This window comes from Cyprinodon tularosa, unplaced genomic scaffold (genome assembly GCF_016077235.1).
Source record: "Cyprinodon tularosa strain WSP-4 unplaced genomic scaffold, ASM1607723v1 ctg1258, whole genome shotgun sequence".
Taxonomy (NCBI): Eukaryota; Metazoa; Chordata; class Actinopteri; order Cyprinodontiformes; family Cyprinodontidae; genus Cyprinodon; species Cyprinodon tularosa.
This window is the reverse complement of record NW_024038068.1, coordinates 40,131-65,523: the sequence shown is the minus strand read 5'-3', so window position 1 is coordinate 65,523 and position 25,393 is coordinate 40,131. Positions and strand designations below refer to the sequence as shown.

The 25,393-nt window shown below is 46.7% G+C and overlaps 3 protein-coding genes across 5 annotated transcripts in view; 2 read left to right on the top strand and 1 right to left on the bottom strand.

The window, feature by feature from the left end:
* The first annotated feature begins 30 nt into the window (after window positions 1-30).
* entr1 (endosome associated trafficking regulator 1) lies at window positions 31-11,179 on the top strand. Of its 2 annotated transcripts, none has more exons than XM_038276608.1 (9): window positions 31-449; window positions 560-663; window positions 4,419-4,501; window positions 5,932-6,061; window positions 6,139-6,212; window positions 6,300-6,411; window positions 8,450-8,512; window positions 9,635-9,774; window positions 10,822-11,179. In XM_038276608.1, the coding sequence occupies exons 1-9, from the start codon at window positions 407-409 to the stop codon at window positions 10,865-10,867; spliced, it is 795 nt and encodes a 264-aa protein (XP_038132536.1). In that variant the 5' UTR covers window positions 31-406; the 3' UTR covers window positions 10,868-11,179. The 2 variants fall into 2 exon arrangements, with proteins under 2 accessions (XP_038132536.1, XP_038132535.1); XM_038276607.1 differs by having other exon boundaries at window positions 36-449; window positions 10,818-11,179.
* A 2,044-nt stretch (window positions 11,180-13,223) lies between these two features.
* Window positions 13,224-17,596, top strand: si:dkey-30j10.5. Its single transcript, XM_038276606.1, has 2 exons — window positions 13,224-13,473; window positions 16,472-17,596. Exon 2 carries the CDS (start codon window positions 16,481-16,483, stop codon window positions 17,360-17,362), a length of 882 nt encoding a protein of 293 aa, XP_038132534.1. The 5' UTR covers window positions 13,224-13,473; window positions 16,472-16,480; the 3' UTR covers window positions 17,363-17,596.
* Window positions 17,597-24,655: 7,059 nt separating this feature from the next.
* LOC119777638 (formin-binding protein 1-like) overlaps window positions 24,656-25,393 on the bottom strand; it is a 35,234-nt gene continuing 34,496 nt past the window's right edge. For both annotated transcript variants that reach the window (XM_038276602.1, XM_038276601.1), the window contains one exon: window positions 24,656-25,245. In XM_038276602.1, the coding sequence (XP_038132530.1) occupies window positions 25,217-25,245 (29 nt within the window). In that variant the 3' untranslated portion in view covers window positions 24,656-25,216. The remainder of the gene's footprint in view (window positions 25,246-25,393) is intronic.

Genomic DNA, 25,393 nt, shown 5'->3' with positions numbered 1-25,393 from the left:
CTGAGCTCTGCGTCTTTATTCCTGCTGTTTAGAAACCCCCCCTATAAAAACTGTAAATACAGCCTCCAAGGAATAAAAACACTGATTAATGGGTTAAAATTGTCTTTAGTTTTGCGTGGAAGACGTTTTCAAACAGAGCGCAGAAAGGACGCTGGTTTAAAACACCGATTAATAACCGATAAAAAACAGTTTGTGGCGAAGAAGAAGAAGGAGGAGGAAGAGAAGAAGAAGAAGAAGGAGGGGGAGGAGGAGAAGGTGGTCCTGGCGGGCATTTCCGGGTACGGTTGGTTCTGTAGAGGTGAAGTTGTTGGACCATCCGGTCCAGAACATGATCCAGAGAGGAACCAGAACCCAAAGGTGCCGAACCTGACCGGAACTAGAAGAACCGGACCGGGTTCGGTTCGTCATGTCCGGCCGGAGAGGCGGGAAAACCTTGATCATCACAGACGGTGAGTCCTTCCGTTCGGTTCGGATGTTCTGGTTCCGATCAGGTTTACAGGTGGTTCTGTGTTTGGATCAGAACCGGTCCGGTTCGATGTTCAGCTTCTGCTTTCTGCAGATGAGGAGGAGGTCCAGAACCAGGATGTGCTGAACCCGTTCTCCTTCAGAGAGTTTCTGCGCTGGAAGAACCAGGACCAGAACCAGAACCAGGACCAGACCGAGGTAGGTACCAGCAGAACCCTAGGATCCGGTTCTAACAGAGCTCTGCCTTTCAGTCCGGTTCTGACCGCAGCAGCTTCCTGTCTTAGAATCACCTGGAAATACAGGAACCCAGGGAGTCCAGAACCAGACCAAGAACTGACCCAGAACCGACCTAGAACCAGCCAAGAACCAAAACTGGATCCAAAACCAGACCAAGAACTGACCCAGAACCGGATCCAGAACTAATCCTGCAACCAGGGGCGTTGCTAGGCACAAAGCTTTACTGGGGCACTGGCCCCCTACTACATATGCCCCTCCTGCCATACATAATTACAGACAAGCACACTGCCCCACCCTGATACATTCCTACCAAAATTACCAGGTGAGATATTAATGAGTATAAGAGCATATTTGTTTTAACAAACATTTTCAACATTGCAGCTATAAAAAATAAGACATCAACTTTAAAAATAAAAGTTTCCTTATAAACATTCTGAAGTAATCATTAATTCCTAGGTTTCAGAGTTTTAGTTCGGGGGAAAGTTTAACTCAACCTGAACTAAGTTTTCTTTTATTTTATGAGCATTAAAGTGTTCCTCCTATTTTTCATTTTTGCAAAGTGGTCAATCACTAGACTGTGACTCAGCTTAGAAAGTTCTTCCTTTTCCACTGATAAAATAGCCAGATGATGGAGCCTATCTGGTCCCATTGTGCAGCTCAGCCAAGTGTGGATCCTTCTCAACACCCCTACAGCTGTAGACTGGGATGGAGATCTGGATGACCTGCGTTAGTGTTGGGAACATGATGTTATCAAGCAAGTTGGAAACACACTGCATATCCTTGATGACAAGGATTTCTTTTTTAACCAGGAAAAGCTCAAACCATTTTGAATTAAATGAACGTTTTTTTACTCCAAATTTGTCCTGGGGATAGTGGGACAACTTCACTTGTTTAGGGCCACCATGCTTTCCCCCTAAGTCACTAATGTCCCCTTCTTGTTTGTGGACGCTGGTTGTTGCTCTCTCATAACCTTCATGGTCCTGTCTCTCCTGTCTCTCTCCTGTCTCTCTCCTGTCTCTCTCCTGTCTCTCTCCTGTCTCTCTCCTGTCTCTCTCCTGTCTCTTGCCTGTCAGTCTCGCCTCCTCCTCCCTTTCCTACTCCAGCACCTTCATTCTCATTCTCTACAGCAAACATTAAAAAACGTAAATCTATAATTATGTAAATATCATTCATATGCCTAATAACGTCCCTAATGTAACTGCTTAGCTTAAATCACTAATTCATCACGGGACCTTACCTCCCTCTCTCATCTTGTTTTAGTGCTTCCCTGTCTCTGCTTCATGTGAGGAATTTCCTGATATCCATCTACAAACCAATGCAGTCATTTTCAGTTAGTAGCCTATAAATCATGTGGTTTCACTGGGAAAATAATAAAATTAACAGGTAAGAAACGTTACCAGAACTAAAAATGCGTCGCGGCCACACAGTGTCCCATCCAACTCAGTAGAGAGCAGCGCGTTAATTTACCTGCAGTTCATGCAGTGACATGCGCTGACGTGGGGGCGCTAATACATCCTCAATTTGGAGTTACCAACACACTTGCTGCGCATTTGAGTAGAAATACACGTCTCCTTCCATTGGAATTATCTAAATTGATGCATTAAAAAAAATGTAATAATGTTGCAAATATTCATAAGATTTATACTGGGGCACAGCTCATTTATACTGGGGCACAGCTCATTTATACTGGGGCACAGCTCATTTATACTGGGGCACAGCTCATTTATACTGGGGCACAGCTCATTTATAGTGGGGCACGTGCCCCAGTAAATGGGGTCTGGCGACGCCGATGCCTGCAACCAACCAAGAACAGTCCCAGAACCAGACCAAGCATTGACCCAGAACCAGAACCCACCCCAGAAACAACCAAGAACCAGAACTGGATCCAAAACCAGACCAAGAACTGACCCAGAACCGGATCCAGAACTAATCCCGCAACCAACCAAGAACAGTCCCAGAACCAGACCAAGAACTGGCCCAGAACCGACCTAGGACCAACCAAGAACCAAAACTGGATCCAAAACCAGACCAAGAACTGACCCAGAACCGGATCCAGAACTAATCCTGCAAACAACCAAGAACAGTCCCAGAACCAGACCAAGCATTGACCCAGAACCGACCCCAGAAACAACCAAGAACCAGAACTGGACCCAAAACCAGACCAAGAACCGACCCAGAACCAGAATTGATCCAGAACCAACCAAGAACCAGAACCGGATCCAGAACGAACCCCAGAAACAACCAAGAACCAGACCCAGAACCAACCCAGAACCAGAACTGACCTAGAACCGACCCAGAACCAACCAAAAACCAGGCCCACAACCAGAACCGGACCCAGAACCAGACCAAGAACCAACCCAAACCAGACCAAGCTTTGACCCAGAACAAGAAAAGATCCCAGAACCAGAACTGACCTAGAACCAGACCAACCTTTGACTCAGAACCGACCCCAGAACAAATCAAGAACCAGAATTGGACCTACAAGCGGACCCAAAACCAGACCATGGACCGACCCAGAACCAACTAAGAACCAGACCCAAAACCAGACCAAGCTCTGACCCAGAACAAGAAACGACCCCAGAACCAGAACTGACCTAGAACCAGACCAACCTTTGACTCAGAACCGACCCCAAAACAAATCAAGAACCAGAATTGGACCTACAAGCGGACCCAAAACCAGACCATGGACCGACCCAGAACCAACTAAGAACCAGACCCAAAACCAGACCAAGCTCTGACCCAGAACAAGAAACGACCCCAGAACCAGAACTGACCTAGAACCAGACCAACCTTTGACCCAGAACCGACCCCAGAACAAATCAAGAACCAGAATTGGACCCACAAGCGGACCCAAAACCAGACCATGGACCGACCCAGAACCAACTAAGAACTAGACCCAAAACCAGACCAAGCTCTGACCCAGAACAAGAAACGACCCCAGAACCAGAACTGACCTAGAACCAGACCAACCTTTGACCCAGAACCGACCCCAGAACAAATCAAGAACCAGAACTGGACCCACAAGCAGACCCAAAACCAGACCATGGACAGACCCAGAACCAACTAAGAACCAGAACCAGACCCAAAACCAGACCAAGCTTAGACCCAGAATCAACCAAGAACCTAAACTAGATCCAGACCCAAAACCAGACCAAGCTTTGACCCAGAACCGACCCCAGAACAAACTAAGAACCTAAACAAGAACCAGACCCACAACCGGACCCACAACTGGACCCAAAACCAGACCAAGAACAGATCCAGAAGCAGAACCGACCCCAGAACCAACCAAGAACCAGACCCAAAACCAGACCAAGCTTTGACCCAGAACCAGAACCGAACCCAAAATGAACCAAGAACGGACCCCAGAACCAATCAAGAACCTAAACTGGAAGCAGACCCAAAACCAGACCAAGCTTTGACCCAGAACCGACCCCAGAACCAACCAAGAACCTAAACTAGAACCAGACCCACAACTGGACCCAAAACCAGACCAAGAACGGACCCAGAACCAGAACCGGAACAAGAACCGACCAAGGACCGGAACCGACCCAGAACTGTCCCAGAATCAAGGACCCTTGAACTAGACCCTAGTTCTGACCCTAGTTCTGACCCGGTATGGACCAGTCTCCTTGTCTTTTCTCTGGAACCAGTAGAAGCAGTTCCTCACCTGCTGGTCACGGCTGCTACAGCATCTATTTTCTCCTCTGTCCAATCAGGAGGCTTGGGGGCGGAGCTTCGTGGATGGGAGCCTGTCCATCTGCTCTACCAAGGATAATGAGGACGATGAAGAGGAGACAAGGTGGGTCGGCCCGTTCTACACCCCAGACCAGGTTGGACTTCCCAGGAAGTTCTGTTCAGCGCTGCTGACCAATCAGATGCTCTGAGCTGTTGGACCTCTGCAGGTTCTTCCTGACCGCCAGCGGGTCAGCAGCTCCAGAACAGTTCTGGACTACTAGTAATAGGTCAGGGACCTGTGATGTTTCTGTCAGGTCAGACTGCAGGTACCGTCAAGCCCAGTATCTGTCTATAAACTGGTCCAGGTACCGTGAGATCCAGAGTCAGTCTATAAACGGGTCGGACTTCAGGTACCGTCAGGTCCAGAGTCAGTCTATAAAGGGGTTGGATTGCAGGTACAGTCAGTCCAGAGTCAGTCTATTAATGGGTCTGACTGCAGGTACCGTCAGGTCCAGAGTCAGTCTTTAAGCGGGTCGGGACTGCAGGTATCATCAGGTCCAGAGTCAGTCTTTAGACAGGTTGCACTGCAGGTACCGTCAGGTCCATAGTCAGTCTTTAAGCCGGTCGGGACTGCAGGTACCATCAGGTCCAGAGTCAGTCTTTAAACCGGTTCAGGTACTGTCAGGTCCAGAGTCAGTCTTTAAACCGGTTCAGGTACTGTCAGGTCCAGAGTCAGTCTATAAAGGGGTCGGATTGCAGGTACAGTCAGTCCAGAGTCAGTCTTTAAACGGGTCTGACTTCAGGTATCGTCAGGTCCAGAGTCGGTCTTTAAACAGGTTGGACTGCAGGTACCGTCAGGTCCATAGTCAGTCTTTAAACAGGTTGGACTGCAGGTACTGTCAGGTCCATAGTCAGTCTTTAAACGGGTCCGACTTCAGGTACTGTCAGGTCCATAGTCAGTCTTTAAACAGGTTGGACTGCAGGTACCGTCAGGTCCATAGTCAGTCTTTAAACAGGTTGGACTGCAGGTACTGTCAGGTCCATAGTCAGTCTTTAAACGGGTCCGACTTCAGGTATTGTCAGATCCATAGTCAGTCTTTAAACAGGTTGGACTGCAGGTACCGTCAGGTCCAGAGTCATTCTATAAACGGGTCGGACTGCAGGTACCGTCAGGTCCATAGTCAGTCTTTAAACGGGTCCGACTTCAGGTATCGTCAGGTCCATAGTCAGTCTTTAAACAGGTTGGACTGCAGGTACCGTCAGGTCCAGAGTCATTCTATAAACGGGTCGGACTGCAGGTACCGTCAGGTCCAGAGTCGGTCTTTAAACAGGTTGGACTGCAGGTACCGTCAGGTCCATAGTCAGTCTTTAAACAGGTTGGACTGCAGGTACCGTCAGGTCCAGAGTCATTCTATAAACGGGTCGGACTGCAGGTACCGTCAGGTCCATAGTCAGTCTTTAAACGGGTCCGACTTCAGGTATCGTCAGGTCCAGAGTCGGTCTATAAATCAGGTCCAGAATCCAGCGGGTCTCAGCTGCGGCTCTGTTCTGCAGCAACTCCAGGTTTTCCTCCAAACCAGAAGGAGGCGCAGGAGAGAACTATGAAGGAGATGATGAGACGTTGGTGAGTGAAGCAGCTGGACCCAGTAGGACCAGAACCGGGTCGAGCAGCCAGGTCCAGCAGGTAACCCACAGACTGCCCTGAGTCTGGCAGAACCCAGTCAGAACCAGAACCTCGAACATTCTGTCTCCATGTCTTAGCTGAAGGAGGAGAACGCCTCGCTCAGGAGGACCATCATGGAGCTGCAGAGGAGCGCCCATGTCCAGCAGAGCAGGTTTGAACCGACCAATCTCAGCGCAGCCAGGCCCCATGTCACCACCTGCTTACCCAGCATGCCTCTGTGCTTCCTCCCTCTCTGCAGGGTGTCGGAGCTGAACGAGGAGCTGCTGCAGAGGAGGCGTCAGGAGGAGAAGGAGGCACAGGACCTGGAGAACATGGTCCAGTCTGTGGAACAGAACCTGCAGCTGATGACGGTGAGTAGAGACCACGCCCCTCTTGCCCCTTAGTGGTCTTTAAAATGACATCATCAGAGCAGGACAGTTGCAGGACAGCATCCAAAACATTGGCTCTGTTCGAATTCATGGGCTGCATCCTCCGAGGACGCAGTCTACCTAGACTAGATCCTTCCAAGTCCCTGAAAATAAGGAGACCGGAAGAGTTTTGGCTGTAATTTCAAAAAGTTCTACCCTTCGGCGGGTTTTACCGCCATAGGCTATGTTGCCTAGCAACCGTGACACTTGATACATAAAGCAGGAAAAGAACTGAAATCTGAGGAACAATGTGGATGATTTCATGCAGGGGGCAGCATAGCTTTGCCTGAGATAGAGCCCAGCTCTATTTCAGCAGCAATTTTATGGGTCTTACAAGAAGACAGACGCAGTTCCAAAGTAAAACTCATCCGCTTTAAGGGAAAATCCCAAATAAAATCTGTTTATCTGACCAAAAACAACGGCTAATACGAGCGAGCGTCATGCCAGCTAAAGGGAGTGTCCGGCCAGCTTGTTCTCCCCGAGTCCCATCTATTTTCAATTCAATTCAATTCAGTTTATTTATATAGCGCCAAATTCACAACACATGTCATCTCAAGGCACTTTACAGTTCAACCAGATCATACAGTCAAATCGATACAAAGTTTTCTATCTAAGGAAAACCAGTTGATTGCATCGACTCATTGACTCAAATACAATCCCCCACACTAAGCATGCTTGTAGCGACAGTGGAGAGGAAAAACTCCCTTTTAACAGGAAGAAACCTCCAGCAGAACCAGGCTCAGTGTGAGCGGCCATCTGCTGAGGCCCACTGGGGTTCAAGGAGACAGAAGCATCTACCTGTTCCCCTTCTCCCCGAGTCCATTCTACATGGTCTCGTTCTCCCCGAGTCCCATCTACCTGTTCCCCTTCTCCCCGAGTCCATTCTACATGGTCTCGTTCTCCCCGAGTCCCATCTACCTGTTCCCCTTCTCCCCGAGTCCATTCTACATGGTCTCGTTCTCCCCGAGTCCCATCTACCTTTTCCCCTTCTCCCCGAGTCCATTCTACATGGTCTCGTTCTCCCCGAGTCCCATCTACCTGTTCCCCTTCTCCCCGAGTCCCATCTACCCATTCCCCTTCTCCCCTAGTCCATTCTACATGGTCTCGTTCTCCCCGAGTCCCATCTACCTGTTCCCCTTCTCCCCGAGTCCCATCTACCCGTTCCCCTTCTCCCCGAGTCCCATCTACCCGTTCCCCTTCTCCCCTAGTCCATTCTACATGGTCTCGTTCTCCCCGAGTCCCATCTACCTGTTCCCCTTCTCCCCGAGTCCATTCTACATGGTCTCGTTCTCCCCGAGTCCCATCTACCTTTTCCCCTTCTCCCCGAGTCCATTCTACATGGTCTCGTTCTCCCCGAGTCCCATCTACCTGTTCCCCTTCTCCCCGAGTCCCATCTACCTGTTCCCCTTCTCCCCGAGTCCCATCTACCCGATCCCCTTCTCCCCTAGTCCATTCTACATGGTCTCGTTCTCCCCGAGTCCCATCTACCTGTTCCCCTTCTCCCCGAGTCCATTCTACATGGTCTCGTTCTCCCCGAGTCCCATCTACCTTTTCCCCTTCTCCCCTAGTCCATTCTACATGGTCTCGTTCTCCCCGGGTCTCATCTACCTGTTCCCCTTCTCCCCGAGTCCATTCTACATGGTCTCGTTCTCCCCGGGTCTCATCTACCTGTTCCCCTTCTCCCCTAGTCCGTTCTACATGGTCTCGTTCTCCCCGAGTCCCATCTACCTGTTCCCCTTCTCCCAGAGTCCGTTCTACATGGTCTCGTTCTCCCCGGGTCCCATCTACCTGTTCCCCTTCTCCCCTAGTCCATTCTACATGGTCTCGTTCTCCCCGGGTCTCATCTACCTGTTCCCCTTCTAGACTAGATGATCTGGTTGATCTAGATCTATACAGAGAGATGAGATGAGGAAGCTCTGCATAGAACTAAATAGAATAGATGTTAAAGATGGTGGTTAACATCTGACTCTGTGTTTGTCAGAGACGAGCAGTGAAGGCAGAGAGCAGCGTCTCCAGGCTAAAGACGGATCTTCAGCAGCTGCAGGTAACAACCCAGCATTCAGGAACCTGGTTCTGGTTCTGGTCCTGGTTGGTTGGTCCTTTGATGTCTCTGTTCATCATCCCTGGTTCTCCTGAAGCCTGGACTAGAAGCTGCCAGGTTCCTCCGAGGAACATCCTGGGATCAGGCCGGGTTCCTCCGAGGAACGTCCTGCGATCAGGGAGGGTTCCTCAGAGGAACGTCCTGAGATCAGGCCGGGTTCCTCAGAGGAACGTCCTGAGATCAGGCCGGGTTCCTCAGAGGAACGTCGTGATATCAGGGCGGGTTCCTCAGAGGAACGTCCTGAGATCAGGGAGGGTTCCTCAGAGGAACGTCCTGAGATCAGGGCGGGTTCCTCAGAGGAACGTCCTGAGATCAGGGCGGGTTCCTCAGAGGAACGTCCTGAGATCAGGGCGGGTTCCTCAGAGGAACGTCCTGAGATCAGGCCGGGTTCCTCAGAGGAACGTCCTGAGATCAGGGCGGGTTTAAGGATCCTGATCTCTCCAGATAAAACCTTGAAAAGTGAAGAAGATGAAAGGGTTAACTCTCCGGCAGATTAAGGTTAGATAAAAAGCCCATATCAGGGAAATGTTTTCCTCGATCATCTGATCGACTGTTGGAGGAATCTTTATCAATACTTTTCTTATTGGAAGATAAAAACATCCATCTGTGATTAAAAGAAAAACTTTAAAAAATGTGTTCAATAGATATAGAGATACTTTATTAATCCTCAATAGCGGAAATTCTCCTGCCATTAGCTTAAAATGTCAAAGATGTTCCTACTCTGTGCGGTGGTCACATGGACAGAGCTGCCTTATGGTTCCAGCTTCTTCAGACACTAAGAACCTGTAAAGAAATAATTTCCATTACATTCCTATTATTGTCCAAATTAAAGTTTAAATTAATAGATTCAAGAAGTACACCTGAAAACACGGAGTGTCAGAGGCGGGCAGGCTCCACTTCTTTCACCTGAACCTTTTTCTAGCTGTGACCAATCATTCGGGGTCTTGTCCGGGATATTGCTGTTAATGTTGGAACTTCTGTTTGTCTCATTTAGGTTGAATCAGTATAGCTTGAATAGAACCAGCAGGTCAGTCTGGACATCATACTGTTTGTTTGTGTATCCAGGTGGAGATGGACTCCCTACGGGCAGAAAACGAGCGTCTGAAGGCTGCAGAATCTCAGGTTGTCATGACGATGAGACAAAATGCTCAGATGGCATCGGATTACCTAAATAAGTCAGCAAGCCACGCCCACTCCTCCATCAGGTCAGTAACTGCAGAGACATGCGTGAACTGGGTCGTTCCATCCAGATGTTTTACCAGGGCCTGCTGTTTGCCTCCATGTTGGTTTGTTTACTGGTTAGTCTGGTTGGAGGCCAGAGGTTCAGTCAGAGGATCTGATCATGTGACTGTGACGGGGTTCTTGGTTCTCCAAGAATCCAGTCTCAGTCGGGTAACCAGTGTTGGTAGTTTATTGTGCTCATCAATTCAAAGGAGTGTTTCAGCCAAACTATATAAATGTACAAAGTCCTCTGGGCCTCAGCCTCTAGTTACTCTAGCAATGTAACAAAGAAACAGAAAAACAAAATGGCCGCTCTTCTTACCACAGTCCTCAATAAATAGATGAAGCCCCTCCCCTCAGGCTCCATTATTCCTGATTTCCTCACATAACTCTGGCGTTTTAAGCGCTGACTGAGCGTTTCCTCGGGTTTGAACCCAGCAATGACGCCAACAGACTGAAGACGGTAAGTCACCATGGCGTACACACCTGTGCACCCTTGATACACCAGCAGGCAACCAGGGAGAGCTTATGTGTGTTTAGTTAATGAACCGCGACTGTAGGGCTTAGCGCCAGCGTGTCGGTCCTCGCAAGCATAGTATTACTGGAAGGTGTGTGGGGCAGTCAAAGTTAGCAGGTGATTTTCAGTTAGGAGGCAGATTCAGCGCCGTAACCATGGAGCAGACATGGGCAATGTGGAGTCAACAAGTCATCTCCATGTCATGTATTTAATCTACCCAACCAATTAACCAGGTGAGTCCAATCTGCACAGGTTAATTCACGGTGAAGATTGGACTCACCTGCTTCAGTGGCTGGGTAGAACAAATACATGACATGGAGATGACTTGTTGACTCCACATTGCCCATGTCTGCCATGGAGCAGTCCTTTCTGGTGAAACTCGAGCCGAGGTACAGCAGCTCTGAGCATTGAAGTCATTTTCTCAATGGACAGGTTTTAGTTGTAGTTTCTTCTGCCTCCACCAGGTGGAGCCAAACCTCAGCTGAGCGCTGTGTCTGTTCTCACCCTCAGGCAGCTGCTGCAGGAAGCAGACACTTTCCGTTTGGTCTCTCAGCTCCTGAAGTCCATCGATAAGATCTCCACGGAAACGTAAAATCCTGCACTTCAGGATGCGGTCGTCATGGAAACGAAAAGACAGGACGATGGTAGCCCTGGGCATCTTCTTCACTTTGGACTCATTTTTACTTTGAGATGAAGAAAAATACCGAAACTTTTACTGTTGGGTTGATTTCTGTCACCTGATAAAATCCTCTAGTTCCCAAAAACCTCTTCAACATTTTATTTTGGTTTTACTGCAGAATAAATACTGAATTTATTGTTAAAAAGGTATGATCTAAAGCTGCCTGATCAATAAAGGTTTCTACTACTTTTCATCAACAGCTTTAATAAAAACGCAGAAAATGTTGTAGAAGGAGGAGGAAGTGGAGAAAAAAACAGAAAAGCCCTCAGCCAATCAGGGGGCGGAACCTGGACCCTGGTACCTGCCCGGTTCTGAGCGGTCCCTGGTACCGGTCCACACAGAACCGGACAGGTACCAGGGATCCTGAAACACTTTGCAGGATTTCACGTTTCTGTGGAGATCTGTCAGGAGAGCAAAGCCCTCCGGAGGCTGATGGACGTCCGTCCTTCCAGGTTCTTCTGTTGGACTGTGGATTAGAAGAAGCCATCAGAACTAAACCAGGGAGCGCTCCGAACCGGGCCGGTAAGGAAGAAGGGAAAAGCTCCGAGTTCTGGGCCTCCGATAGTTTTAGATCCGCTGAGCTTTACTGAGGGGCTGGTTAGATGTTCAACCACCTGGATCCACCTCAGACTGAGACAGAATGCATTCAGAACCAGGTTGGAAGGGAGGGATCGGACCTCGGTGGCGCTGCGGGGGGTGTTATCATGGTGGATGATGATGCCTCTGTGGATGAAGGTGGACCTAAGGTCCCTCATGCTTCTAAAGAATTGCAGCTTTGTTCTCATTGAGCTTTAGCTGTGCGTCTCGGCCAGGAGGAAACATCCAGAGTCCAACAGAAGAACCTGTGAGGACGGACGTCTATCAGCAGGACGGACGTCTATCAGCAGGACGGACGTCTATCAGCCCCCCGATGGCTTTGCTCTCCTCACAGAAAGGAAAACAGAAAGAAGCGCTGAATTCCTGCTGATCATGGCGGTTTCTGAACATGTGACCGCGGTGAGGATGGAGGGAAGTGGATCTCCTGACATGACCTGCACTTCCTCCCTCACTGATTACTGTCCAGCTACCAGATGATCCAGCAGAACCTGAGCAACCAGGGGGTTCCAGAGGAATGGCCCTCTGAGGCTCCTGTAGTTCAGTCTGTCAGTGTCAGAGGGTCGACAGCCTCGTCTCCACAGGCAGGTTTGAGTTCTGGGGCGAACATCTTATTGTTTATTCAGATGACGTTTGGTGAATGGGCGCTATAAAAATAAACTGAACTAAATTTCATCACTAACATACTTGTTCTGCATAAAATGACATGTACTTATATCTAGATTAGATTATCATTAAAGTAGTTATTTATCTCTGATTCCACTGATGACCTGCAGAGACATAATTATCTCTTTACCCCATAAAACTAAATCTAGTTGTGAAAAGAGCAGAAATTCAGTATTAATCATCTTTAATGATGAGCATTGATGAAGCATCTGGTTGGCTTCTACCTGTCCGGTCTTCCTGGTGGTCTTTGCTGCTCTGCCTCAGGCTCTTGGCCAACTTCAGCCCTCTGTTTGCCTGGCAGGCTTTTTCCATCTATGCTCTGCTCCTCCTGACCTCCTTCAGCACCGGTGAGCCCTGTCCTCCTTACCCAGCGGCCCTCGCCTTCTCCCATGTGCCTCCTCCATGTGCCTCCTCCATGTGCCTCCTCCGTTTAAATCCTGCCCTCCATGTTGGGTTGTTATTGTATAGAATAATGTGAAGCATTCTGGGAAAAGTCTCTATCTGTTCCCTGATAAGCCAGGATGTAGCTCCTCACTCTGGAGGACTAGATTTGTACTCCTCCTAAACCTCTCATCCATGGCAGTTTTCTCCCTCTGAGGGGTTTGATCTTCTGGGTCCATCTTAGAACCTTTTTCTCATCGCAGTTTTCCTTTGGATGGATTCTTCTTACTGCTTCACAAATCATCTGCAAACTGATGTGAAAGTTTTCACTGGTCAGTTTAGAGCTAAACTGATTTTAAACTCTTAAATTCCTTAAAAAGGTGTTTCTTAGAGTGAAACTATGAATGAGGTGTTTGCTGTGAGGCTGGAAGCAACGCCGTTGTTCTTCTCAGTTGCTTTAGATGTTCTGCTCCCAGGATTCTTCAGTGTTTATTTATGATCAGCCTTAAGCAGGTTGCTGTTTGCCTTTATTTGCTTCATGGTCTCTGCTCCACACTGCTGCTGTGAACCAGCACCTTCATCAGCTCACAACTCCTGCGAGGAGGACCTTCCCACACCCAGAAACTGCAAGATCCACATCTGTTTGTGCGTTTTAGCACGTCTCTGTTCCGCCTTGGAATTTCCTTAACCCACAAAGCAGAACAAGGCTTTTATTCCAAGGAATAATCACTTTATTGTTTTGAGTCGGTTCAGCAGTTTTCCTTTTAGTTCCTGGTTCGGTTCAGAGCAGCGTTTATAAAGGCAGACTGAGTGAATGAGCTGAAATCCTCCGAACTCTGCAGAAACGTAAGTCTTCCACCTTTCTATCAATCTTCATTGGGGTTTATGGTCTCAGTGACTGAGCTCTAAGCTGGACAGAACCAGTCAGGTTTTTCTGGTCAGACCAGATCAACATAATCCTCTAGAAATCTGCAGCTGGTTCCCCTCATGATCCCGATTAACAATCTTTGGTCATGCAGTCTTTAGTCCAACAGTCTTTAGTCATGCAGTCTGTAATCATGCAGTCTTTAGTCATGCAGTCTTTGGCCGTGCAGTCTTTAGTCAGTCTTTAGTCAATCTTTAGTCATGCAGTCTTTGGCCGTGCAGTCTTTAGTCAGTCTTTAGTCAATCTTTAGTCATGCAGTCTTTGGCCGTGCAGTCTTTAGTCAGTCTTTAGTCAATCTTTAGTCATGCAGTCTTTAGTCATGCAGTCTTTAGTCAGTCTTTAGTCATGCAGTCTTTGGCCGTGCAGTCTTTAGTCAGTCTTTAGTCAATCTTTAGTCATGCAGTCTTTATTTGTGCAGTATTTGGTCATGCAGTCTTTAGTCACGCACTCTTTAGTCCAACAGTCTTTAATTATGCAGTCTGTGATCATGCAGTCTTTAGTCCTGTAATCTTTTGCCATGCATTTTTTTAGTCCAACAGTCATTAGTCGTGCAGTCTTTAGTCTTGAGTCTTTGGTTGTGCAGTCTTTGGTCGTCCAGGCTTTAGTCAAACAGTGTTTAGTCAGTCTTTAGTCAGTCTTTAGTCATGCAGTCTTTGTTCGTGCAATCTTTGTTCGTGCGGTCTTTAGTCAAACGGTTTTTAGTCATGCACTCTTTAGTCCAACAGTCTTTAATTATGCAGTCTGTGATCATGCAGTCTTTAGTCGTGTAGTCTTTTGTCATGCAGTTTGTAGTCCAACAGTCATCAGTCGTGCAGTCTTTAGTCATGAGTCTTTGGTCGTGCAGTCTTTAGTCATGCAGTCTTTGGCCGTGCAGTCTTTAGTCAGTCTTTAGTCAATCTTTAGTCATGCAGTCTTTGGCCGTGCAGTCTTTAGTCAGTCTTTAGTCAATCTTTAGTCATGCAGTCTTAATTTGTGCAGTATTTGGTCATGCAGTCTTTAGTCATGCAGTCTGTGATCGTGCAGTCTTTAGTAATGCAGTCTTTAGTTATGCAGGCTATAGTCCAACAGTCTTTAGTCGTGAGTCTTTGGTTGCGAGGTCTTTAGTCGTGCAGGCTTTAGTAGTGCAGTCTTTAGTCGAAAAGTCTTTAGTCAGTCTTTAGTCATGCAGGCTTTAGTTGTGCAATCTTTAGTCAAATAGTCTGTAGTTAAACAGTCTATAGTTAGTCTTAAGTCATGCAGTCTTTGGTCGTGCAGTCTTTAGTTGTGCAGTGTATAGTCGTGCAGTCTTTAATCGTACAGTGTATGGTTGTGCAGTCTTTAGTCGTGCAGTGTATAGTCGTGCAGTCTTTAATCGTACAGTGTATGGTTGTGCAGTCTTTAGTCGTGCAGTGTATAGTCGTGCAGTCTTTAATCGTGCAGTGTATGGTTGTGCAGTCTTTAGTTGTGCAGTCTTTAATCGTACAGTGTATGGTTGTGCAGTCTTTAGTCATGCAGTGTATGGTCGTGCAGTCTTTAATCGTGCAGTGTATGGTTGTGCAGTCTTTAGTCATGCAGTGTATAGTCGTGCAGTCTTTAGTTGTGCAGTGTATGGTCGTGCAGTCTTTGGTTGTGCAGTGTATAGTCGTGCAGTCTTTAATCGTGCAGTGTATTGTCGTGCAGTCTTTAATCGTGCAGTGTATAGTCGTGCAGTCTTTAATCGTGCAGTGTATGGTCGTGCAGTCTTTAGTCGTGCAGTGTATGGTCGTGCAGTCTTTAGTTGTGCAGTGTATAGTCGTGCAGTCTTTAATCGTGCAGTGTATAGTCGTGCAGTCTTTAATCGTGCAGTGTATGGTCGTGCAGTCTTTAATCGTGCAGTGTATGGTTGTGCAGTCTTTAATCGTGCAGTGTATGGTTGTGCAGTCTTTAGTTGTGCAGTGTATAGTCGTGCAGTCTATAATCGTGCCGTGTATGGTTGTGCAGTCTTTAGTTGTGCAGTTTATAGTCGTGGAGTCTTTAATCGTGCAGTGTATAGTCGTGCAGTCTTTAATCGTGCAGTGTATGGTCGTGCAGTCTTTAGTTGTGCAGTGTATAGTCGTGCAGTCTTTAATCGTTCAGTGTATAGTCGTGCAGTCTTTAGTTGTGCAGTGTATAGTCGTGCAGTCTTTAATCGTGCAGTGTATAGTCGTGCAGTCTTTAATCGTGCAGTGTATAGTCGTGCAGTCTTTAATCGTGCAGTGTATGGTTGTGCAGTCTTTAGTTGTGCAGTGTATAGTCGTGCAGTCTTTAGTTGTGCAGTGTATAGTCGTGCAGTCTTTAGTTGTGCAGTGTATGGTTGTGCAGTCTTTAGTTGTGCAGTGTATAGTCGTGCAGTCTATAATCGTGCCGTGTATGGTTGTGCAGTCTTTAGTTGTGCAGTGTATAGTCGTGCAGTCTTTAATCGTGCAGTGTATAGTCGTGCAGTCTTTAATCGTGCAGTGTATAGTCGTGCAGTCTTTAATCGTGCAGTGTATAGTCGTGCAGTCTTTAATCGTGCAGTGTATGGTTGTGCAGTCTTTAGTTGTGCAGTGTATAGTCGTGCAGTCTTTAGTTGTGCAGTGTATAGTCGTGCAGTCTTTAATCGTGCAGTGTATAGTCGTGCAGTCTTTAGTTGTGCAGTGTATAGTCGTGCAGTCTTTAGTTGTGCAGTGTATAGTCGTGCAGTCTTTAATCGTGCAGTGTATAGTCGTGCAGTCTTTAATCGTGCAGTGTATGGTTGTGCAGTCTTTAGTCGTGCAGTCTGGTCCTCAGTGACAGGAACGGTCATGTTAGCAGGTTTCTTTCTGAGGTCAGGTATTAACTGCTGCAGGTTTCACCTCCTGTCAGTAAAAGGATTTATTTTAGAGACGCCTATGAATTGTTAGAAGTCTGAGTTTATTTGTGGTCTGTTTTCCTTTACTGCAGGAACTGAAGATGGTCCAGTACATCACGGATATGGAGGTGTCGGTGAACAGCGCTGAGGAGAGCCATCTACGTAAACATGGCTTCATCCAGCTTCATGTTAATCTGAACGCAGGAATTGGAGGAAACAGAATCTTCCTCTGGTACAAAACCAGTGAATGCCCAGCAATCACCAGGATCCAGTTCTCCTTCACAGATGGAATGAAAGAAGGTCTGCTCACCGAGGGCTACCACAAGGTCAACAAAAACCTTAATGCCGAAGCTGGTGGCAGCCCCATCTACCTGTGGTTCTTCAAAGGAACCACTGAGTATGATGTTCCAATAGTGGAGCTGGATGTTTCCACTGATGTAGCAGGAGATGCTGCAAAGCTTCAGCCTCAGTGGGAGAGGTCTGCCTGTGACCTGAACCGTAACGCTGGAGGGAAGCAGGTCTACCTGTGGATGAAGAGGGAGAAACAGACCTACATCTGTGACGTCACCGCCACCGATAAGAGCGTTTCAGACGCCAACTGGTTCCGCCAAGGTTACATCCGATTGGATGAAGACACCAACAGAGGTGCAGGTGGGGCTTACGTCTACATCTGGTACCGACAGACCACTGATAGTCAGAAGGCCGTCAGAGACCTTCAGGTCTCCACCAATCAGGAGGATGAAGACAGCTATCAGAACCAGTACTATGAGAAAGTGGAAACGGATCTGAACGAGGGAACCCAAGGATCCAGAGTCTTTCTGTGGTTCAAGAAGAATGAGTGCAGCAAAGACCCCATCAAGACGGTCACCCTGCTCCTCGACCAAACCGCAAAGACGCCGTTTATGAACGCCGGCGCCGAAGTCATCGACAAGAATCTCAATGATGGAAATAAAGGCGCCCCAGAGTTCCTGTGTTTTAATTAGAGAGTCATCGTTGTTCCTGAGCTCAGTGAGAAGAAAGGATCACTGATGTTATTCTGATCAAGTCAAGTCAGCTTTTATTGTCACTTTCTTCATATGTACAAGACATACAAGGGAAATTAAATTACGTTTACTCTCTAGAAATATACACATATGATCACACCCTCCATGAAATTATGTCATTAATTCTCTCCTTTCTGACTCTGATTTCCTGTTTTAATAAAGACGAGCATCTGATCCTGTCTGCGGTCTTTTCTTTCATCATAAGGCCAATAAAGGTAGAACAGAGACATGAGCTCTGGAGCAACGAGGTTTCTATCCCTCTGAATCTCACAGTGGGTTGGATTCTCTCCCACAGGGATTCTCAGGCCAGTTACACCAATTTCCAGAACGTTCTAGACTTGGTCTCATCACAAGGATTAAGACCATTAAGCAATGAATATTTAATCCCAGCTGAAGTCAAAGAGCATCAGCTGCAGACGAGTCTTTATTCAGGAACGGCTGGAAAATGTTTGAACTGAATAATCTGAAGGTTAAGAGATCAGACCATTCCCTCCTTTTTGTCTGGTGACTCCTGCCACTAGAGGGTGCTGCTGCTGTCAGTGAGACGTATCGTGTTCACTTCCTGTTTGGATTAACTGATGGCGTTTCTCAATTCAGAGAACGCGAGTACGTACTCGCGTTCTCGTCAAGTCCGTTGTTGGCGAGAACGCAGGAAGATCGGACTTGACGAGAACGCGAGCACGCAAGCACGTATGTGTATTGGAGCAGAAGCGTACTCGTGACGTCATCACATGCAACGTTCTTTAGCATTTCTTTAACAGTCAAAACTATTTATTCCCTACACAAAACATTTTGAAAACAATATTTTTAATTTCTAAAGCTTAAAAAACATAAAAAAAAAATTACTGAACCGCATAAAACCGCCATCAGAACAAGCGGTAGTTCACACGTAACTAGACCGAGAGAAGTGCGCTACAGACGGGGTAAATTTAGCCCTGGCTGCGGTTACCCTCGGAGGTCTGCTGGTCACTCTGGTCCGCTCAACGTCGGACTTTTTTTTTTAAATTTCGCACTAACTCTGTAAACAGGCCACACAGGGAGGCTTCAATGTATAATGTTATCGCCTCAAACAATTTCAAAACGTACTTTTGAAGAACAACAGCAGCAGAAAAGGGAATGTTTAACTTAACACTGTGAGCGCTGTCTGGAATCAAGCTGCGGCCGCAGGGCATTCTGGGAAAGCGGTCAGTATGAAGAACGCACAAGTCTGCTCTGATACATGCTCGATAAAGAGGGCGGGGCCAAAACAACATCTGGGGATTTGGTGCGTTCTCGATCTGCCGTTCTCGAGAATTGGAACGGTACTCGGGCTGAGGCTGATGACGTGTCACGAGTACACGAGCACACGAGAACGCTCAAGAACGCATATTGAGAAACGCCCTGAGTGTTGCAGCTGTCCAGACGATCTCCGTCTGAATTAAGTTATTTTTTCTGTGATATCTCTGGATCTCAGTAACTCTAACTGACCAGAACTACTTTAAAACATAGCACCATCTGCTGCACTTTTCTACTGAGCACTTGTCAGTTTCACACGGTTTTATTTCTGATAGCAAGGAGTAGCTAGCCTAGGCTAACGCTAGTTTAGCATTGCTATGGCTTCTCTCTCTCCCTCCCTTGACTCTTTTCCAACTCTTCCTTCTTCCTCTCCTCTCTCCTGCTCTCTGTGTCAGATGTTCAGCTATTCCTCTGCCTCCTTTAGTGATAATGGGATGTGTAATAAGTGTAGTATTTTTGTAGCTTTGGAGGCGAGGGTGTCAGAGTTAGAATCCAGGCTTCAGGCTGTTGAACATCCAGGAGTTAAAGTAGGCCCCCCACGTAGCTGTCCTCCAAAAGTGCCTGAGCAGCCAGGCGATTGGGTAACTGTACGCAGAAAGCGTAGTCGTGGATCTCTGCCCACTTTTCTATTTTCTCTGGTCCCCTCCCTGATCTGACCAGTGATGACATGTTTAGCCGCATGTCGTCATTCAACCGCTGGTTGTCTAGGTGGTGTCCTGAAAACAACGTGGGCTACATTAATAATTGGCAATCCTTTTGGGGAAAGCCTGGTCTGATTCGGAGAGACGGCATCCATCCCACTTTGGATGGTGCAGCTCTTCTTTCTAGGAATCTGGCCACATTTATTAGTCCTCCAAAACCCTGACCACCCAGGGTGCAGACCAGGAAGCAGAGTTGTAGTTTAACAGACCTCTCTGCAGCTTCTCTACTGTTACCCACTCTTTACTCCATCCAGACAGTGTCTTGCCCATGACCAAAATCTAATAAATTAGCAAATATTCCCAAAGGAGTAAATCATGATAATCTAATTAAAATCAAAATAACTCCAATTGGGGAAAAAGTTAAAACAATTAAATGCGGTCTGTTTAACATAAGATCTCTTTCCTCTAAAAGTCTGCTAGTTAATGACTTGATTTGTGATAATCACATTGACTTGTTTTGCCTTACAGAAACCTGGCTGCAGCAAGAGGATTATGTGAGCATAAATGAGGCAACTCCTTCAAGCTATTTAAATTTTCACATCCCCAGAAGTTCTGGGCGAGGAGGAGGAGTAGCAACAATCTTCCAGTCTGACTTACTGATTACTCCCAAAACAGTTAATACCTACAACTCTTTGAACATTTAACCCTTAATTTCCCTGATCCAAATTTCAAGGTAAGAAAACCTCTTCTTTTTGTAACTTTGTATCGTCCACCAGGTCCTTACTCTGAATTTTTAGATGAGTTTTCAGAGTTCCTTTCTGATTTGGTATTAAATACTGACAGGGTCATCATAGTGGGAGATTTTAATTCAATTTCAATTCAGTTTATTTATATAGCGCCAAATTCACAACACGTCATCTCAAGGCACTTTACAGTTCAACCAGATCATCCAGTCAAATTGATACAAAGTTTTCTATCTAAGGAAAACCAGTTGATTGCATCGACTCATTGACTCTTCAGCAATCCCCCACACTAAGCATGCCTTTAGCGACAGTGGAGAGGAAAAACTCCCTTTGAACAGGAAGAAACCTCCAGCAGAACCAGGCTCAGTGTGAGCGGCCATCTGCTGAGGCCCACTGGGGTTCAAGGAGACAGAAGCAGACATAGAAAAAGAAGCATAGATCCAAAAAGCAGCTGTAAAAGGCGGCCCCGTCCAGGAAACACACAGCCAGGCAGACAAGCTCCAAGGCAGCTCCCATGTCAGAGGATGAAGAGAGCACATCCACTCAGTCACGGTCAGAGAAACAGGACCACACTGGAAAACAGGCCGATCTCCAGCATCTAGAAACAAAGGTGTTGATGGCAGCAGCACAGCTGATATTTCTCTCCAGGATGGAGTCACAGCCAAACAGGAACAGACCAGATGAAGCTACTATGAGAAAACGCAGAGAGAGCAGAACGTTAGAGATTCAACTAACAGATTCTGCAGAATAGGAGAACAGACAGAGAATGAAGCAGAATGATGAAATGGGGGTCCCTATGTCCTCCAGCAGTCTAAGCCTATAGCAGCAGAACTATAGCGATAGATCAGGATAACCTGAGCCACTCTAACTAGAGGCTTTATCAAAAAGGAAAGTTTTAAGCCTAGCCTTAAAAGTAGACAGGGTGTCTGCCTCACGGACTAAAACTGGTAGTTGGTTCCACAGGAGAGGAGCCTGAGAACTAAAAGATCTGCCTCCCATTCTACTTTTAGAAATTCTAGGAACCACTAGTAAACCTGCAGATTGAGAGCGAAGTGCTCTGTTAGGAACATAAGGAACAATTTTAGCATCCATGCTGACATTGAAGGCGATAGCTTAAGAGCAGCCTTTAATGCTATCTTAGACACTATTGGCTTTGTTCAAAATGTGAATAGTCCCACACATTCTCATCTTCATACTTTGGATCTTGTGCTGACATACGGCATAGAATGTGAAGAAATAACAGTATTTCCTCACAACCCTGTCCTCTCTGACCACTTTCTAATAACCTTCAGGATTACTTTAACAGAGTTCTCCTCCCCCAAAAGAAGGTTACATTTCAGTAGATCTTTATCAGATAGAGCAGTTATAAATTTTAAAGAATCTGCTTCACTTTCTCTCTCCTCTGTGTCACTGAGCAGTGCTGCAGAGTGCAAAAGCATAGCTTATTCCCCTTCACAGGTTGATGATTTTGTTGATGGGGTTGCTAGTTCTCTGCGTACTGCCTTAGACAACGCAGCTCCTTTGAAAATGAAAACCCTTAAAAATAGAAAGCTGGCTCCTTGGTTTAATGCAGAGCTGCGTACTTTGAAGCAAAATGCTAGGAAACTGGAGAGAAAATATCGCTCCACAGGCCTGCGGGAGTCCTTCCTAGTCTGGAAAAATGGTTTACTGCTGTATAAGAGGACCCTTTGTAAAGCAAGAGCAGCATACTTCTCCTCATTAATAGAGGAGAATAAGAATAATCCTAGATTTCTTTTTAATACAGTTGCCAAACTCACCCAGAGCCATAGCTCTGTTGAACCGTCCATTCCACCTGCTCTTAGCAGCAACGATTTTATGGGATTCTTTATAAATAAGATTGATCTTATTAAAAATAAGATCATAAGCACTCCTCTATCCGCGATTGTACCTGAGGTAGTCATGGAATCTGAACCGGGTTTAGACTGCTTTGATCCAGTTGAACTTTCACAGTTAGCAAAACTATTGTCTTCATCTAAGCCTTCAACTTGTATGTTAGATCCAGTTCCAACCAGGTTATTTAAGGAGGTATTCCCTTTGATCTCATCCTCCATTTTAGATGTGATTAATCTATCTCTGTTACAGGGATATGTACCTAAAGCTTTTAAGGTTGCTGTAATTAAACCTCTGCTTAAGAAACCATCTCTTGACCCAGATGACTTGGTCAATTATAGACCTATATCCAATCTTCCTTTCTGATCTAAAATTCTTGAGAAAGTAGTTGCCAAACAAGTGTGCGATCACTTCCACCATAATGAACTTTTTGAAGAGTTTCAGTCTGGCTTTAGAGCTCATCATAGCACTGAAACAGCTCTGGTGAAAGTCATATATATATAGAAATATATATATATGAATATAAATAAACTGAATTGAATTGAATTAAAGTCCAGCTGAAGGGAAGCTTGTTTTGCAAAATATAAACAAATTAGAAAAATTTCAAGGACAAATTCCGTAAAAGTTTAAAAATAATCCACTGGACTTGGTTTTCAAGGTTTGAAGACGTTTTGCTTCCCCTCCAAGAAGCTTTCTCAATTCAAATGTCTGGATCCGCAGTGGGTTTGAGGCTCTATATAGTCAAGGCCTTGTATTGCTTGGAAACATGCAAATTGAAACCGATGAGCGGGTCGTTAGGTTCCATTGTTAGCCTGTAATATCTGAAACCTGTCTATGATTGTGAAGGTTGGTTAAAGGAGGGATTGTTCACCTGGTTGAAGAGAGGAGGTCCTTTGTTCCTCTAAAGGAAAAACGAAAGCAACAAGCACATCAGAACAGTAGTTAGAAAATACTCAGGTGCAAAACTGGCGTATGAGGAAGACGAACCTGACTAAGAACATTACTGTTATCTAAATCAATCTGTGTTTTATCATTAAATAGTTGAGATGCAGTGTTCTCCAGTTCATCAGCGTGTTTTAATCACTGCCATGGGGAACAGATGCAGTGTATTCCTGCCAGTTCTAGTCACTCTTTAACTACGTAACGTCTGCAAAGAGATTCAAAGGTTGTTTGTTTTCCACATGTTTCAGAAGTCCCACACATTAGAAGGAAAACGGTGAAATGTTGAAAGCATGTTGAGGGTTTGGGTCCAACACCATCGATTACCTGTGTGAGCGACGTTACTCTGGGAGGTTGAAGGAAAACAGAAATGACTCAATATTTCAGGTGTTCTGTTGGATTTTGTTTCACACTTCCAGTGTTTCCAGCGGTACCTGTTCAAGTCTCCCTCTGCAACTCGGGAATTTAGCCTCCACTAAAATCAAAGATGTATTCAGAGCAGCCCCCCCACCCCCACCTCGGGTCATCAGATCGCCTCTCTGTCATTAATTCCTGCATACAGGCCCCAGCTAATCAGGGCTAAACCAACAGTGAAGCAGGACTTCGTTCCATCAGCTCAGATAGTCAAAGCAGCACGATGGGATATATACAGTATATACAGTTAAGTCTGGAGGTGCAGGTGGGTCTGAAAGTGAAGGTAGGTCTGGAGGTGCAGGTAGGTCTGGAGGTTCAGGTAGGTCTGGAGGTTCAGGTAGGTCTTCAGGTGCAGGTAGGTCTGGAGGTTCAGGTAGGTCTGGAGGTGCAGGTAGGTCTGGAGGTTCAGGTAGGTCTGGAGGTGCAGGTAGGTCTGGACGTTCAGGTGGGTCTGAAAGTGAAGGTAGGTCTGGAGGTTCAGGTAGGTCTGGAGCATCAGGTAGGTCTGGAGGTTCAGGTAGGTCTGGAGGTTCAGGTAGGTCTTCAGGTGCAGGTAGGTCTGGAGGTTCAGGTAGGTCTGGAGGTGCAGGTAGGTCTGGAGGTTCAGGTAGGTCTGGAGGTGCAGGTAGGTCTGGACGTTCAGGTGGGTCTGAAAGTGAAGGTAGGTCTGGAGGTGCAGGTAGGTCTGGAGGTTCAGGTAGGTCTGGAGGTTCAGGTAGGTCTTCAGGTGCAGGTAGGTCTGGAGGTTCAGGTAGGTCTGGAGGTTCAGGTAGGTCTGGAGGTGCAGGTAGGTCTGGAGGTTCAGGTAGGTCTGGAGGTTCAGGTAGGTCTGGAGGTTCAGGTAGGTCTTCAGGTGCAGGTAGGTCTGGAGGTTCAGGTAGGTCTGGAGGTGCAGGTAGGTCTGGAGGTTCAGGTAGGTCTGGAGGTGCAGGTAGGTCTGGACGTTCAGGTGGGTCTGAAAGTGAAGGTAGGTCTGGAGGTGCAGGTAGGTCTGGAGGTTCAGGTAGGTCTGGAGGTTCAGGTAGGTCTTCAGGTGCAGGTAGGTCTGGAGGTTCAGGTAGGTCTGGAGGTGCAGGTAGGTCTGGAGGTGCAGGTAGGTCTGGAGGTTCAGGTAGGTCTGGAGGTGCAGGTAGGTCTGGACGTTCAGGTGGGTCTGGAGGTGCAGGTAGGTCTGGAGGTGCAGGTAGGTCTAGAGGTTCAGGTGGGTCTGCGTTTTGGTAGATTCTGTTCATCTGGATCTTTATCTCTCCGTGTGTGTGTTGGATTTGTGCGACCTTCCTGATCGTGTCCAGGATGCGTCTGGCTGCTTCAATAAGTGGCTCCCAGGATACGTTCCAGAGGAGAGGAAAAGCAACCGGAGACCCAACAGATCAACTCAAAGTGGACTTTATTTTGAAGGTTTCACATACAGGAAGTTAAAAAGGTTTGAACTTTAAAGACGCATAAAAAAAAAATCATTCAATGAATAACTTGTCAGTTGGCTAATTATTAAATCAATACTTCCACATTTCACAGCATGAATATATTGATGAGTGAGTGGAGGAAGAGGAGGAAGCTCCTTCATAGGTGGAGCAGCGCAGGCAGCTGGGTCTCCATTGGCTCATATTTACAGAACTATCTGTTCAGATCCGCTGATCCACAGTCCCAGCTCAGATCCTCCTCCTCCTCTCATGGTTCTTATGGATTGGCTTCAGTTTCTTCACTGATGATGGCGGGTCCAGCTGCTCTACCCAGAAACATCTGGATGTACTATATCTACATTTCACTCGTCAACCAAAATTTCTTATCCGACGGAGGCTGGTCAGTAAGTTTGGGTTCAGTCAGGAAGCTTCTGCTCTTCTCTTATTGTCGTCTGCCTGCTGATTGGCTGAAATATCTGAGGAGTTAGTCTGTCCAATCGGAAGCCGTCCCCTGATGTCTGTCCTGATGAGCTACACCAGACGGCTGCTCTGCACGAAGCCTGCAGACAGAGAGACGTTAGTTAGACCGAGGAGTTCAGATTCCTTCAAAGTTTCCTGAAAGGAGCAAAGGTTGATGTTCAGGCGGGATTAGCTGGCTGAGGAACGCCTGCTTCTATTGGCTGAACTTTACAGGGTTCTGATTTCTGC